This window comes from Bradysia coprophila, unplaced genomic scaffold, assembly GCF_014529535.1.
Source record: "Bradysia coprophila strain Holo2 unplaced genomic scaffold, BU_Bcop_v1 contig_358, whole genome shotgun sequence".
NCBI lineage: Eukaryota > Metazoa > Arthropoda > Insecta > Diptera > Sciaridae > Bradysia > Bradysia coprophila.
Genome location: NW_023503616.1, coordinates 1,909,462 through 1,922,549, shown reverse-complemented (window position 1 = coordinate 1,922,549; position 13,088 = coordinate 1,909,462). Strand labels below are relative to the sequence as shown.

Here is a 13,088-nt window from a genome sequence, read left to right as displayed (position 1 = left end):
TATGAAAATCTTTTAAAATTTATTCTTACCTGGAACCGTGTCACCATTAAATGTTATTTGAACCGTATGCATTCCTGCTTCATGTGACGTGAAACTTGCGATAAACCTCTGCGATCCCAATGCTCGAACGGATGATGTAACTCTTCCGCCGTTGACCAAAATTTCCAAATTACCAGAACCAGCCCTTGATCCATCGACTGTAACAGGAAATAAGTTTGGTTTCTTGCCTGTCACATTATTTTCTCTGAAAGAATTTACTTTCGAATTCAACCGGTCTTCCAAGCACACCGTCTGGTATGTCCTGAACTACTATAGCCCTTGCACCAGATGCATCTCGTTCAATAGGTCGAAAGCGGGAAGCGTAGTCGCTTTCTTTTTCTGAAGTCGTTACGTAACGTTCACTTTTCTCTTTGATTGTAGTAGTGTAGTTGTTGCTACTATTAAAACTGGTGTCCTGTTTTAATGATATCGACGACGTATTCGGTCTAACAATAATACAACCGACATGAAAAAAAATTGTATTCACATAATGCTTCTGTAAAACACTTACGACGACAGCCTATATCTCGCCCCTTCCTCGGAACTGCGACGAGCTTCTAAGCGTTGCTTTTCGGCTAGAGAAAATTTGTTGTATCTGGTGTTGCGTTCCGTTTCATTATCAAGTTCTTGTGGACGATTGTACGACAAATCAGTATTCAATTGATTCTCCGTCATATTGGCCAGAGATTCAAGTGAATTATGCGACAACAAATGCTTGGTTTTGTTTATAACATCCCAGCTGTCTCGGCGGGCACCATTTTTCATTGTTGATACTTTGATATTCGACGAATGATCCACCACATCTAATTGAAAGAAGAGACGTGTTTTATTCGATGGTCGAATAATCCGTAATGTAGAAGACTAACCTGGGCTGGATTCTCGTCTTGAATTCAAAAATGATGAGTTTTTGTCAGATGCAACGAAATTCGATGTCTTGAACGAGGAGCTCTTCTCTGAGGTCTTAAATGTCTCCTTGAAATTTATTTGGTTATAAAAACGATGAAATTAACCTTCAAAATGAAATAAATCTACCTTGCTGTTGTTAAAAGATGGACTAGAAAGTCGTGGTGTCGTTGTAATTGGACTAGATAATCGATGGTGTGTCGAAACGGTAACCGGACTGGACATTCGATGTGTAGAGGATGTTATAAAGTTACCACTCGGTGAGTGCGTATCCCGTTTTGGTGAGGGAGACGACGAAAAGTTCCGAGGGCTTCCAGTAATATTTCGTGTAGAGCTTTCGTAACGTGAAGTTGTGGTTACAGTTATAGGGCTAATGCGCGGACTGACACGCAACTGATTTGATGAAAATCAAATTAATTTAATTGAAATTGATGGAATTTCAAAATCTTACATGTGCAGCACTATCAATGGGACTGAATGAGTCGTTTCGTTGTCTTGACAAGTATTTGTCGGTTGACAAATTTTTCGATGCAAATGAACTGGCAGTTGATTTATCCTTCCGTGGCGACTTTAAAGTAACATCCGTTTCCTTTTTCGTTTGAAATAATTCGTTCTCTTTGTTGAAGTAATAATCGTTACTCTTGCGACTACTGGATTTTGAATAAGTTTCCGTGGAATATTTGTTTGGCGGCGTCTCTTCTCGTTTGGGTGAATTAAGATTTGATGAGTAAACCTCTTCCCGTTTCGAATAATAATCTTTCGACTTGTAACCGTCATCCGGACTCGGAGAATATTGCGGAGAATAGGATCTCGAATTATGTGCATCCTGAGAGTAGAGTTCCTTTTTTGCAGAACGAAAATCGTTGTGCTTCGTTGATGACGAATTGTAATGCATTGACGGGCTCTCAGCTCGATTTTTACTATCGTGGTGCGGGCTGCTTCTAGTCTTTCCTGATTTTCCCTTGGTTCCAACGCGCATTATGAATGGGGAGCCTTTAACATCGTACCCGTTGAAGTAGACATAAACGCGATACTTTCCGTTCTGTCTGGGCATAAATGTGACACGGTACTTGTTCTCGACCAATTTTTCCACAGAACAAACTAACGAATGTTTTTCATGTACGATATCAACGTTTAGCTCACCATTCACGCCAACTCCACGAGCATCAACCTGGATTGGAAGAAGTGTTTATTAAAAAAAAAAACTGATGCGCAGGAATTATAAATTTTGTCGATATGTTCAATACAAAATCGAGATCTGTACTAGAATTCCGACATGCTTTTAAAGCACAAAAATGTCTCTATTTTGGATTGAAGGTAAGCATAAACGGAATGCAACTGCCCTGGAAGTGTCAGACTAATATAAAAAGTACTCGATAACATGCCGAACCTCTAAACCGTTCATATTTGATATTTGGACAATGTGCATAAGCATGGATGGAAGCACTTACGATATGAATTACACTATCATTTTAAGAACTCACAGTATTGAAAGTCTAACTCAAACTAAATTTCTTCGAAATTTTCTTGATTGAATCGTACGGCACACGAATAAGATATTTATTGTACAATATAATCTCAATCTAGAAAGTTAATTTATCAATTCAACGTTTTTAACTGGTGTTAAGTGAACTAGTAACCTAATTCCTTAATTCTTTAATGGATTTGATCTTAATGTAAGGTTGTCATTTACGTTCTGCGCTTATTATACAATAAATCAGTCCTTTCATGCGTCCTTTTAAAATCTTGAAAACTTTATCAAGAAATAAAGTACAATGCAAAATCGAGATCATTACCAATAGGACCGATAGGAACCCAACAATAAAATAGTGATAAATAACGAAGACGTTTTCTACATCCGTAATTAACAGTTAAATTATATTTTTTTCGTTTACTTGAAGACTTGAAGAGTTCGGTCGGTTCCTTTCACTTTTTCAGATTAATTATTTTTATTTGTCTTCCCTTTTGATAAATGCATTAAGCCATACAGGAGGAATGGCTGCATTTTCGAACCGTTGTTTTTTAACTAATTTCTTACAAAGCTGATTTGGTTGTATGTTTCTCACACATTAGGTAGTCCAATGTCCAAAGCTGCAAGAATATCATTAGGGCGGTTATCGAATCTATTACTTGATTTTTTGTAGTATCTTGGACACACTGAAATAAAATCTTTCACTTCCTCTGTTTTAATATGACTTTTCCTATTATAACATGACAGTGGTAGCAAGTAGACACATTTTTCGATGTCGTTGACGAAAATTATTGGCTTTAATTGTAAGTCATTCCTTATAAGTAAAAAGTGATGGAACATGGACAGTGTGTTTTGAAAATTTCTGTTCCAATTTCCAACACATCGCAATACTAAGGATTTCGCAAAAATTTGAAACTTAATTCGAATTTACTTTACCTCAAAAGAATGCGCTCGCAATGGCATTGCTCCATCCAAACCATGAACAGATACGCCATTCGGATCGAATACAGCGCACGTAAACGGTCCACCTTGAATATGTCTTCCTTGATACGTTATGGCAATCTCCCATATACCCGCTTCGTCTGGCTTAAATATGGCACTGTGTCCTTCTTCGCCATTTTTGAGCGGACACTTTAATGATCGTCCAGTCGGACTGTATGCGGTGACAAGTATATCTTCAGTTTTTGGAGCACCGGTTGCGTTTACTAATACTTCAACTAGACTGCCAAGGGCACATGGTGCCATACCTGGCGGAGCAACATGAAGGAATCTCGGAAGTACCCGGAAGAAATGGCCTGGAAGTCTAAATTTATTTTGAGAAATTAAAATCTTCAGAATTTTGTCGATTTTAAGCTTAAAAACTTACTTGTCGTCTCCTACTTCGAGAACAATTTCATGCATTCCGTATTTATCTGGTACGTACACTCCTTGCCCGTTTCCACTCAATTTCACAGACTGTGGCACACCTGTAGGTGGTACGATGAATGCTCGTACCGACGACATTTCAATTTCACGTGAAAATATATCCACACGGAAGTAAGTCTGAATGAATGGAAAATTTTATTTTTGTAATGTGCAACAATTCAGATTTAATAAATCATTTATGCGTTAACTTACCGGTTCACCAACACGTCCCGACGTGCTTTCTAGATGGACTGTCAGCATTTGTGATAGAGGTGGTCTTGGAGGAATCCATTGCAAATGGGCAGCATAAGCCATGATTCCCAAATGCTCCACTTCCGGATTTGCCATGTCTTTCGGCGTCAAAATTGGTTTTACACCTAAGCGCTCACCAGCCTCAACAGCCTTTTTAATATTTGATTCCCAGTAAGAATGGTGAACGTTGAGTTTCTCTGGATCAGGCGCCGCGCCTCCAAGTCCTTTAATAATTTCTGAGAATACACGACCATCGTTCCAATCAGACTAAAAGTTTTAAGAAAACATTAGTCCTGTTGTCGAGAAAATCAATCTCTCTAAAAATTACAGTGAAATTCGAAACTGGTGCCTTTATCTGACTGTTAACCCATCTCATCGTAGCATTGTATCCAGGTCCACCAGGTTTCATGAAATACGATAAATATGTCATTCCCGACAATTCATCCAACCATGGCGATGCTAAGTATTCCGGCTCCAGCACTTTCGGAATGCCAAACTCCCTTTGCGCCATGTTCATAGCAGTTGTGCAATTTCTTATGCTTTGACTAGCATCAATATTGCGCCAATGCGGGAAAAGACCAGGCTCACAATAGTCCAACAATGCGGAAAGGTTAACACCACTATTCCAGTCAGTTGTAAGATTCGTGATTTTGCATTCTGGTAAGGCTGCTTGTAGCCAAGCAAGCATAAGTTTACGTGGTGGAAATTTACTACGACCGATTTGGTAGCGCACAATGAGTGACCTAATTGTAAAAATTTTGTTAAATTTTTGGATGTAAATTTAACAGAGCAGAAGTAATTACCAAATTAAGCCGAGAATGAGCTTAATATTTCCATTAACAATGTCAACATTTCCTGTAAAAGTATATTAAGTTAAATTGGATACTCAGATTAATCGAAAACATAATATTGAAAGTCCTGTCTGTATCTCGAGCTATCTAATTTTTATAGAGCAAGAAAGCTCTCAGGGTAGTTTGAAAGTCCAATAAAGAAGCTAGTCAATAAAGACATTTTTGGAAAGGAAGTTCTAAGATTGAACAATTGGAAAGACTTGCAAAAATTATAAATATTAAACTGGGTTAATATAAAACTTAGCGCTCAATGTCGACGAGACAATGAATTTTCAATCGCTAAAAAAATACAACCAACAAAGGCAACATAATAAACACATCACAACCATTAAATTTTTATATTTTTAAGTGATGACATAACCGCAAAAAATTGAAAAACAAAAATTTTATTTATTTTTTTTAAATTCACAACACTCACCAATGTTAACCAGTTTGATTCCATCGCCTTCTACGGCATTCAATGCAATCGTAGCATTTTCAAGAAATTGATGTTGATTACCTGGTCGCCGTATCCATGACGGTTTTAGTGGTTTTTTCTGTAAATTTTCTACCAGCGCACATAAGTGTGTGCCATCGCAAAAGTCGGTAGTCCAATCGGAAACCTATAATAACAATGTAAGTGTTTCATGTTTGCAATTTTTTTTATTTTATTTATTATTTTCATTTCAATGACAAGGTTAAAAAAACTTTGTTTTACTTAAATGCAACATCAACACACTATGTCTATACTAGCTGATCTCGATTTAATGGTGTTACGCTTAAAAAACTATACAATTGAACTGTCTGTCGTGTGAACCAGGTGAAATAATTTACATTTTATGAATGACGAGAACATAAAATGATATTTTTTTTCGGAAGTCGTATACATTCAAACGATGAATTTGATTTAAATTAATTAAAAAAAAAAAAACGGCAACTAATGACTTGGATTAACCGACAAAAATCTTACTTGCATGCCAGCATCTTTAAGATGCTCGTTGACCCAGTTTCGAAAAGTATTCGCTTGGATTTCCACCCAAAGATCTTCGTTTCCACGAATGTTCATTCCCTTCGCAGCTGTACCCTCGGGACTGCGTGCGACCAGTCCCGCATGAGTAATTTTCTGCAAATCAGTTGTTCCATCTTGGTTATGGACTAGAAGTCCAGCGTGTGTTACTTTTGCATCTTTTATGTCTTTTATATCCATTTTATATTTGGATTGCCAATAGTTTTAGTCACTTCATAACACAAGTACTTTACAAATCATTGTTCACTTAATTTAAACTCCACTTTGGATAAAGCTCTCTCGGTTAAGCTATGGCAAAAAATTGAAATTTTTAACAATTAGTCATATGTCTGTTGATAAATTCTAAGGGCCGAAATGAATTTTAAACACCTACAAATTATCATGAAACTAAAAAAACAAGAAAACAAAAAGTGATTCACGGCATATTGTTGTAGGAATGTGGTATACAAATATAATTTTGAAGAAAAATTCTGAGTCTCAGAGTTTATTCTTACATTGTTTGGCATACAGTTGTGGCAGATATATATTCATAAATGCGAGAATCAATAAAACTTATTTATACACTTTGTGATGACCCTCAAAACTACAAAATCAGCAACTTTAGTTAAATGTGTATTATAATGAAGTAAAGCAAGTATCTCAAAATGTGTGGGCACAGCATGTGCTTAAATTATCCACACTTTATGGGTAATTCTGTTTATACGAATCGGGTAAAATCGAAAGTAATTGAATCATTGCTGGGGACTCATCGAATCATGACCGCAAAAGTACTCGGTTTGAGATTTTCGTATTTTTTTTCCCTAGTATCATAACAGCAAATCAAAGAACCTCTTGCAGGACAGAATGACAATCTTCATGAACACGCACGTAGTATAGTGTAGTTAATTGTCAGAAGCCATTAAAACAGCACAGCCTGTTAAGAGTTTGATTGACCTTGCTCTTTGGAATCAAATTTCCTATCTTGAGTGGCGAAGTTTGTCTGAAATTGGCACTCTCAATTCAATAAGGAAGCGTGTAAAAGTAGAGACTTCTGTAGTTCAATTAAAAATACTTGACTAGTGTTTACTTCGGGACAATATCAAGCATAAATAGTGAATCTTTGATGTGTGCAAAATAGGGATGAGCGGGTTGGCCCGAAGATTCGGGTAACCCGCAAACCCGACCCGACCCGTCGGGTTTTGGGCGGGCGGGTTGTAGAGTCTTCGGGTTTGCTTTGGATCGGGTTTCAAAAATAATATTCGGGTCGGGTCGGGCTTGGGCGGGTTTCAGGAGTATTTACAATTTCCAACCAGAAGTATTTAAAATTTTATAAAAAATATCAATATAAGTTGTTTCTTTACGGTTTTAACGTAATTCTGAAAATATTAAATTAGTTTCAAGCATTTCTCACATAAATTTAAACTTAATTTGCTGAAAAACTTTGACTGGTTATAAAACTTTCGGGTTGAATTCGGATCGGGTTTCAAAAATGAAAATCGGGTCGGGTCGGGTTCGGGCGGGTTAAAAGTATGTCGGGTTTATTCTAGTCGGGTTTCAGAAATGAAAAACGGGTCGGGTTGGGTTTGGGCGGGTTTTGAAAAAACCCCAACCCGCTCATCCCTAGTGCAAAATGAATACAAGTTTCATATCAACAGAAAAACACAACGAAATGTTAAACGGTATCACATTTCCTAATAATTGAGAGTATAACCAGCTAAAGAAAAGCTGAAAGAAATAAATATTTTCGTTTTCATTTCCCACTTTATGAAAGACACATAAGTACGTTAATGGTGAATCAGCGCTAACGTGCTGTGTATACTTGATGTAGTTTGGATTTATTAAATGCAGATGATGCGGAATTCCAACAACAATAATGTTAACTTCATCAACATTCAGTGCTGTATCGGAATCGTGCATATTCAAATTTCGACAAAAAACAACACAGTGCAGTTAACGAACTCAAAACAGGCGATGATGTATGGATGTTATACCTATACCAATACAGTATCAATTGACCAATTTATTAATTTTTAATAAAATCTATTCAAATTATATAGCGTTGGATTATATTGGTATATATGTATGCTGTTAGTTAGCAGTTTAGAACATATACAAATTATACACACAAACACGACTGGTTTCGGTGATGTAATCGATAGTGGGTAATAGCATTTGCATAATCATTAGATATTAAAATATTGGGTTTGTATTATTCAAATGCTAACGAAAAAGTGTAAGTTACTAATTAATTGAACTTTTAGATTCAATTCATAGCAAATTTTGAATAGATGTGAAGTAGATCTAATTATACATTCTTTCGGTAGTCTTGAATATTTTATCAGTACCTGTCAATATAAACCGCTTATCAATAGCGTTTTTGACAGTAATATTATTAATATAAATCAAATTAGCACTCGAATATCGCTAAGTAAATACTGAAATTAGTTCTAAGAAATAGTGTCACGCCCGTTTGTATTGTGAATTTATTTTACACAACACAGAGCTTCGACTGTGTTCTAGTTTACATTTTAGGTTTATTGAAAATCCGAAACTGATGTAGACTTACTTGATCATTTTTCTGAACTAATTTGGATTCAGAAACTGAAGAAGAATGTATCATCGGGTGTATCAATAGCTTGTGAGCAAGTAATCTTGTCCTACAAGTATTTCGTCATATTATCATTAGATCTGTAACGTCTTTTGAGGTATTATCAACAGTTTATAGTTAACCAAAAGGTGACCATAACGTTTTTCATATCTGCATTTCTTTTTGTCCATGAAAAACTGAATTCAAAAACCAAAGGACTGAATGTTTGTTTTGACTTATTTGCTCCCTTTTTTTACTGAAATTAATTCTGAGGGTGAGATGAGGAATGCCATAATCTAAATGCATTTGCATTTGGATTGCGCTCACATGAAAACTCTTTTACTTCATTATTTTCAACATATCTAGATACAGGTTGCCATGAAGAGATCACTAGTTGTGACCTTTCTGACCTTTTATATTTTTTACAGTCAGAGGAAATGAAATATCAACACGAATTTGCTTCAGCTGTTTGTCAGCTGATCCACAAAAATAATCAAAACCACTACCACGCGTGTGAGTGTAGCTCGTGTAGCTTCAACCGTATAAACAACTATATACAGTTTTGATTGTATGTGTGGATCAGCTGAAAACAGCTGAAACAAATTCATAATGAAATTTCACTGCCTCTGACTGTAATCCATTTTTCTTTTTAAATTAGTTACTACCAAAAGTCACAAAAAGTTAGCGAAATATTTCGAATTCACCTAGTCTAAGCGAATCTTTTGAAATCCTTTTCACTAAAAGGTGTTGATGGCGTAGAATTAAAAGAGTAAACTTTTATATGAGTTAACATTATGGCGCTTCGCTATGTTTTTAAATATCTTGGCTAATCTAAATAGGTTCCAGCTTGTAACATTTTTAAGTTATAGAGTAGGTATGGTTTATGAATGGAATTTAAAGACCATTCATTTTGCTCATTATTCTTATTACATTTTACCAATATTTTCATCAACTTTGTACCAATTTCGTTCTTATAATGGTGAAGTTATTTAAAATATTTGCAAAAGGAAAATATTTTGGTGGAGCGGGAAATATAATCCCTCTGATATAATTTCGCGTTTATAAATAACATGGCATTTGGCGGAGAACTACATTAACGTTGAAGATTCTTTATTTAAACTCATTATTGGGTGACCACTAATTATTCCGGTAATTAAACTCAGCGATATTTTTCTCCAGTACAAAGAGTTTTCCAACAAAAACCGTTCCGTCCGTTTAAAAATTATTTATGCCCTTAAAATGCAGTAGCTATTATATTGCACTGGCATTCGCAATAAAAATAATCATGTGCGAAATTTCCTATCCAGTTATAAAAGCGGGCATAGAGTGTATTTTACACTAATTAATTTTATAACGGTTCGGCAATCACACATTTCACATTTTTGTTCATCTATTTGAGTTCTCATAAATTGATAACCACAATATAACATACTATGAGTGAGTATATATGGTGTACAGATAAATGTAGTAAATATGCGAGCCTTTTAATATTCATGTTAATATGAGTTGTCATTGCGAATATGGGCATTTGTAAATGAAATGTAATAATAAATGGTAGAATCGCTATACATACAATGTTTATTCGATGATCCATTCGAATTGCAACTATGAACGATGCTTTAATTACATTTATGTCGAAATTTAAATTAAATTCAATCCGAAATGCGTGAATGAGAATTCGTTTATTTATAATAATTGTCATGCGGTGCATAGGGTATTTATTTAACGCAAGTAAGACCATAACTGAAGTAACACTGTGTCTTATATCACAGAAATAAATTTTATGAACAATATCCCGGTGTTAAATGCATAACATACTGAATTGGCGAATCGTCAACACGTATATATTTCTATATGTTATAAAAACCGAGCATTGCAGTTGAATTTCCTTATTTAAGCTTTTCCTAAATTGTCTGGCTGACGTAAGTTACCCAATAATATTTTTGCAATAGTTTGTAAAGGTATTGCATAAGTTTTAGAAACTCAGGAAAATTTATTGGAAATCAAAAAGAAATACGCTCGTTCTATACCTGGCGAATTCCATGACCAGTGCTGATGACAGAATTTTGTTGAATTAGGACTTTTAGAGTAACGTTCATGGACTTTTATCTCATCAACTGGAGATGTGAATTTAGAGGATTTTGGATTCCTCAAATCAAAAACTGTCTAATATATTTTGGTTTGCAGTTGACTGCTAGAATAAGACGAAGAATTGGACAACTGTTTAAAAAAGAGCCTTTCCTTATAGGGTATTTTCTATTTCCCTGTGTGATAATGCTTTTCAGGCACCATTAGTACGCATACTACTAACGTACTTCCAAATTATAGTCCGACCCGAATGTGAAGGCAATATTTCCACTCCTCAAAATACTTCGGAAGAACGTACGAACAGTACTTTACGTGAAAAAGTGTATTTGTGAATTCGATATGAGCGAAGCGAATGTAATGTGCACGTTCCTAAGTCGCATTAACCTGTTACAGACGGCAAGCATATGGCCAGTACTATTATATATATTACACACTTGTAACGAAGAAGTCGAGGCTTGCCCAGACTGATAGTGACAAGTGTGTACTCTATTTTATCACATAAGCGAAAACGAGACAACAACATAGACCTGAAGTGTAATTTTTGAATTAAACTTCTAGTTAAGTATTTTGACATCCGAACACCGCGCGTATGTGATAATAGTAGATTACATACTTGTGCGGAAAATCGTTGTTTTGACGAGTGTGGAGTTTCCCAAGAGTCATGAATTTTTCGTTTGGCAACCCCCTGCGAAAAATGAATTTTCGCAGCACATAGGAGGTAAAATCCATTACAAAACTGGGGATAAAAGTTGAAAAAACTCGTTTTCGTGTGGTTGTTGACCTCGACTTCGCCTCTGATCAACAAAATTCACACGAAAACTCTACTTTTCAACTTTTTATCACTTGTAATGTAATAGTATATTACTTCCGAGGTTCCAAGTTGTGTATTTGATAAGTGGGGTGTTCCCCACTTGTCAAATAACAACTTGGAACCTCGTAAGTACAATGCTTTACGTGATTAGGCAATGTAAATGAAAATGAAACATGCCGTAACACGTAAAATACATTACATAACTCGGGATAGAGATAAAAAGTCTCGGTTTTGGTGTATATTGCCGTCTGCTTCGCCTCTGATGAACAAAATACACAAGTGTCAGTTCGTTTCACCTATAGTATTTCGTTTTTACTAGTTCTCCTATCAAAAACAATAAAAGTTGAAATATCTGGCACACAAGGTGGCTGTGTTTACTCTAATCGAGTTAAAATGTTTTTGTTGATGTTAAAATCTTGTAAAAAGAATTGCAATTAACTTAGTCATCAGACTCTAAATCAGTCTTTGTTCAAATAATTTGTTCATGCAAAAAACATGTGCTGTGAGGAAAACTATTATTTTTTTGAGAAAAATATTCTTTACGTCGGAAATGCCGCTTGTATAGAATGAAAATACGACAATACTACGTTTTTTCTTCGTGTACGAATTCATAGTATAACGAAGCATTTTCAATGTGATAACAACGGTCTGAATTCCAAACACATTTTGAACGTTTTTTTTTCTCTAAAATTGAAGAATGTGTCTTTTTTCTGTTGTTGACTTTGTAACACATTTTGGAGTGCTTAAATTAACATTTTAAATATTTGCAGATACATGGTAAAATTTTGACAAAATATCCGCGTTGCTAAATCATAAACAGGTATGTACAAACGAAGTATACAGAAATTTGTACTTATAATACAACTACACGCATGAAACAACGTATCATTTAGATGTGAAATGATAAAAGTGAGATTGTCATCGTAGAGTATGTAGAATATGTATAATCGCAACTTAAAAATCAAACAAAATCTTTGTTACTTAAAATTCATAAAAAAAACATTTTCGCAACAAGAATGCTTTTAAAAACAACTAAAATTCACATGATACAAAAATATATAATTCGAGGTTTCTCTCTTGATCACACACCCAACTCTTTTATACGCCCATAATAATATTGAGTATTAAATATTATTGCGCTATTACAGCGCTCACTGTCCGACGATTACACAATAATACTTTTTTTCTTCTTATTTTATATAACAACTACGTGCTTCATACACATATGGCAATACATCTGATCATTTTCACCCGTAATCAAATGGTTTTTCGTACAATTTTCCACAATAATAGATTCAATATTTTCACAATCAAAAACAAATGGCCGCGAAATTTTCGGTATATGCCATTAGCATTACCATTTCAGTTGAACGAGTTAACAAGAAGCAAACTATGACAAATCGTTCTGAACGTGCGCACGAGTTCAGTATAAAATCCAACTTAACATTTCAAACGATCGAAGGTAACTGAAGACAATCAACAATGAGAGAGTATTCTATGCTTGGATTATACTTGAAATTGTGGAATTTCGTTAACGAACACAGGTAAGTGAGTGTTTTCGTGGTTTTTGCTGATGGAAAAAGTATATTAGAAATATAACTTAAAAAGCTTGTTGGATTAGTGTGTGCATATATAGAAATGAAGGTGGGGAAATCATTCATTGAAATTCTCTCTGCATTCTCTCTCTCTCTCAAATT

General features: G+C 35.1%; 1 protein-coding gene across 5 annotated transcripts in view; it reads right to left on the bottom strand.

Moving 5' to 3' along the window:
* Positions 1-12,867, bottom strand: part of LOC119081713 (filamin-A) — a 28,951-nt gene extending 16,084 nt beyond the window's left edge. Inside the window, exons 1-14 of one of the 5 annotated variants that reach the window (XM_037190828.1) lie at positions 12,481-12,867; positions 5,870-6,214; positions 5,339-5,522; positions 4,873-4,924; positions 4,398-4,812; positions 4,031-4,336; positions 3,780-3,955; positions 3,350-3,716; positions 1,394-2,113; positions 1,072-1,335; positions 906-1,011; positions 551-842; positions 259-485; positions 30-197 (exon numbers count right to left, since the gene is read on the bottom strand). In XM_037190828.1, the coding sequence (XP_037046723.1) occupies positions 30-197; positions 259-485; positions 551-842; positions 906-1,011; positions 1,072-1,335; positions 1,394-2,113; positions 3,350-3,716; positions 3,780-3,955; positions 4,031-4,336; positions 4,398-4,812; positions 4,873-4,924; positions 5,339-5,522; positions 5,870-6,106 (3,514 nt within the window). In that variant the 5' untranslated portion in view covers positions 6,107-6,214; positions 12,481-12,867. The remainder of the gene's footprint in view (positions 1-29; positions 198-258; positions 486-550; positions 843-905; positions 1,012-1,071; positions 1,336-1,393; positions 2,114-3,349; positions 3,717-3,779; positions 3,956-4,030; positions 4,337-4,397; positions 4,813-4,872; positions 4,925-5,338; positions 5,523-5,869; positions 6,215-12,480) is intronic. The other 4 variants (XM_037190823.1, XM_037190824.1, XM_037190825.1 and 1 more) reach the window with 4 other exon arrangements.
* Between the last annotated feature and the right edge of the window lie 221 nt (positions 12,868-13,088).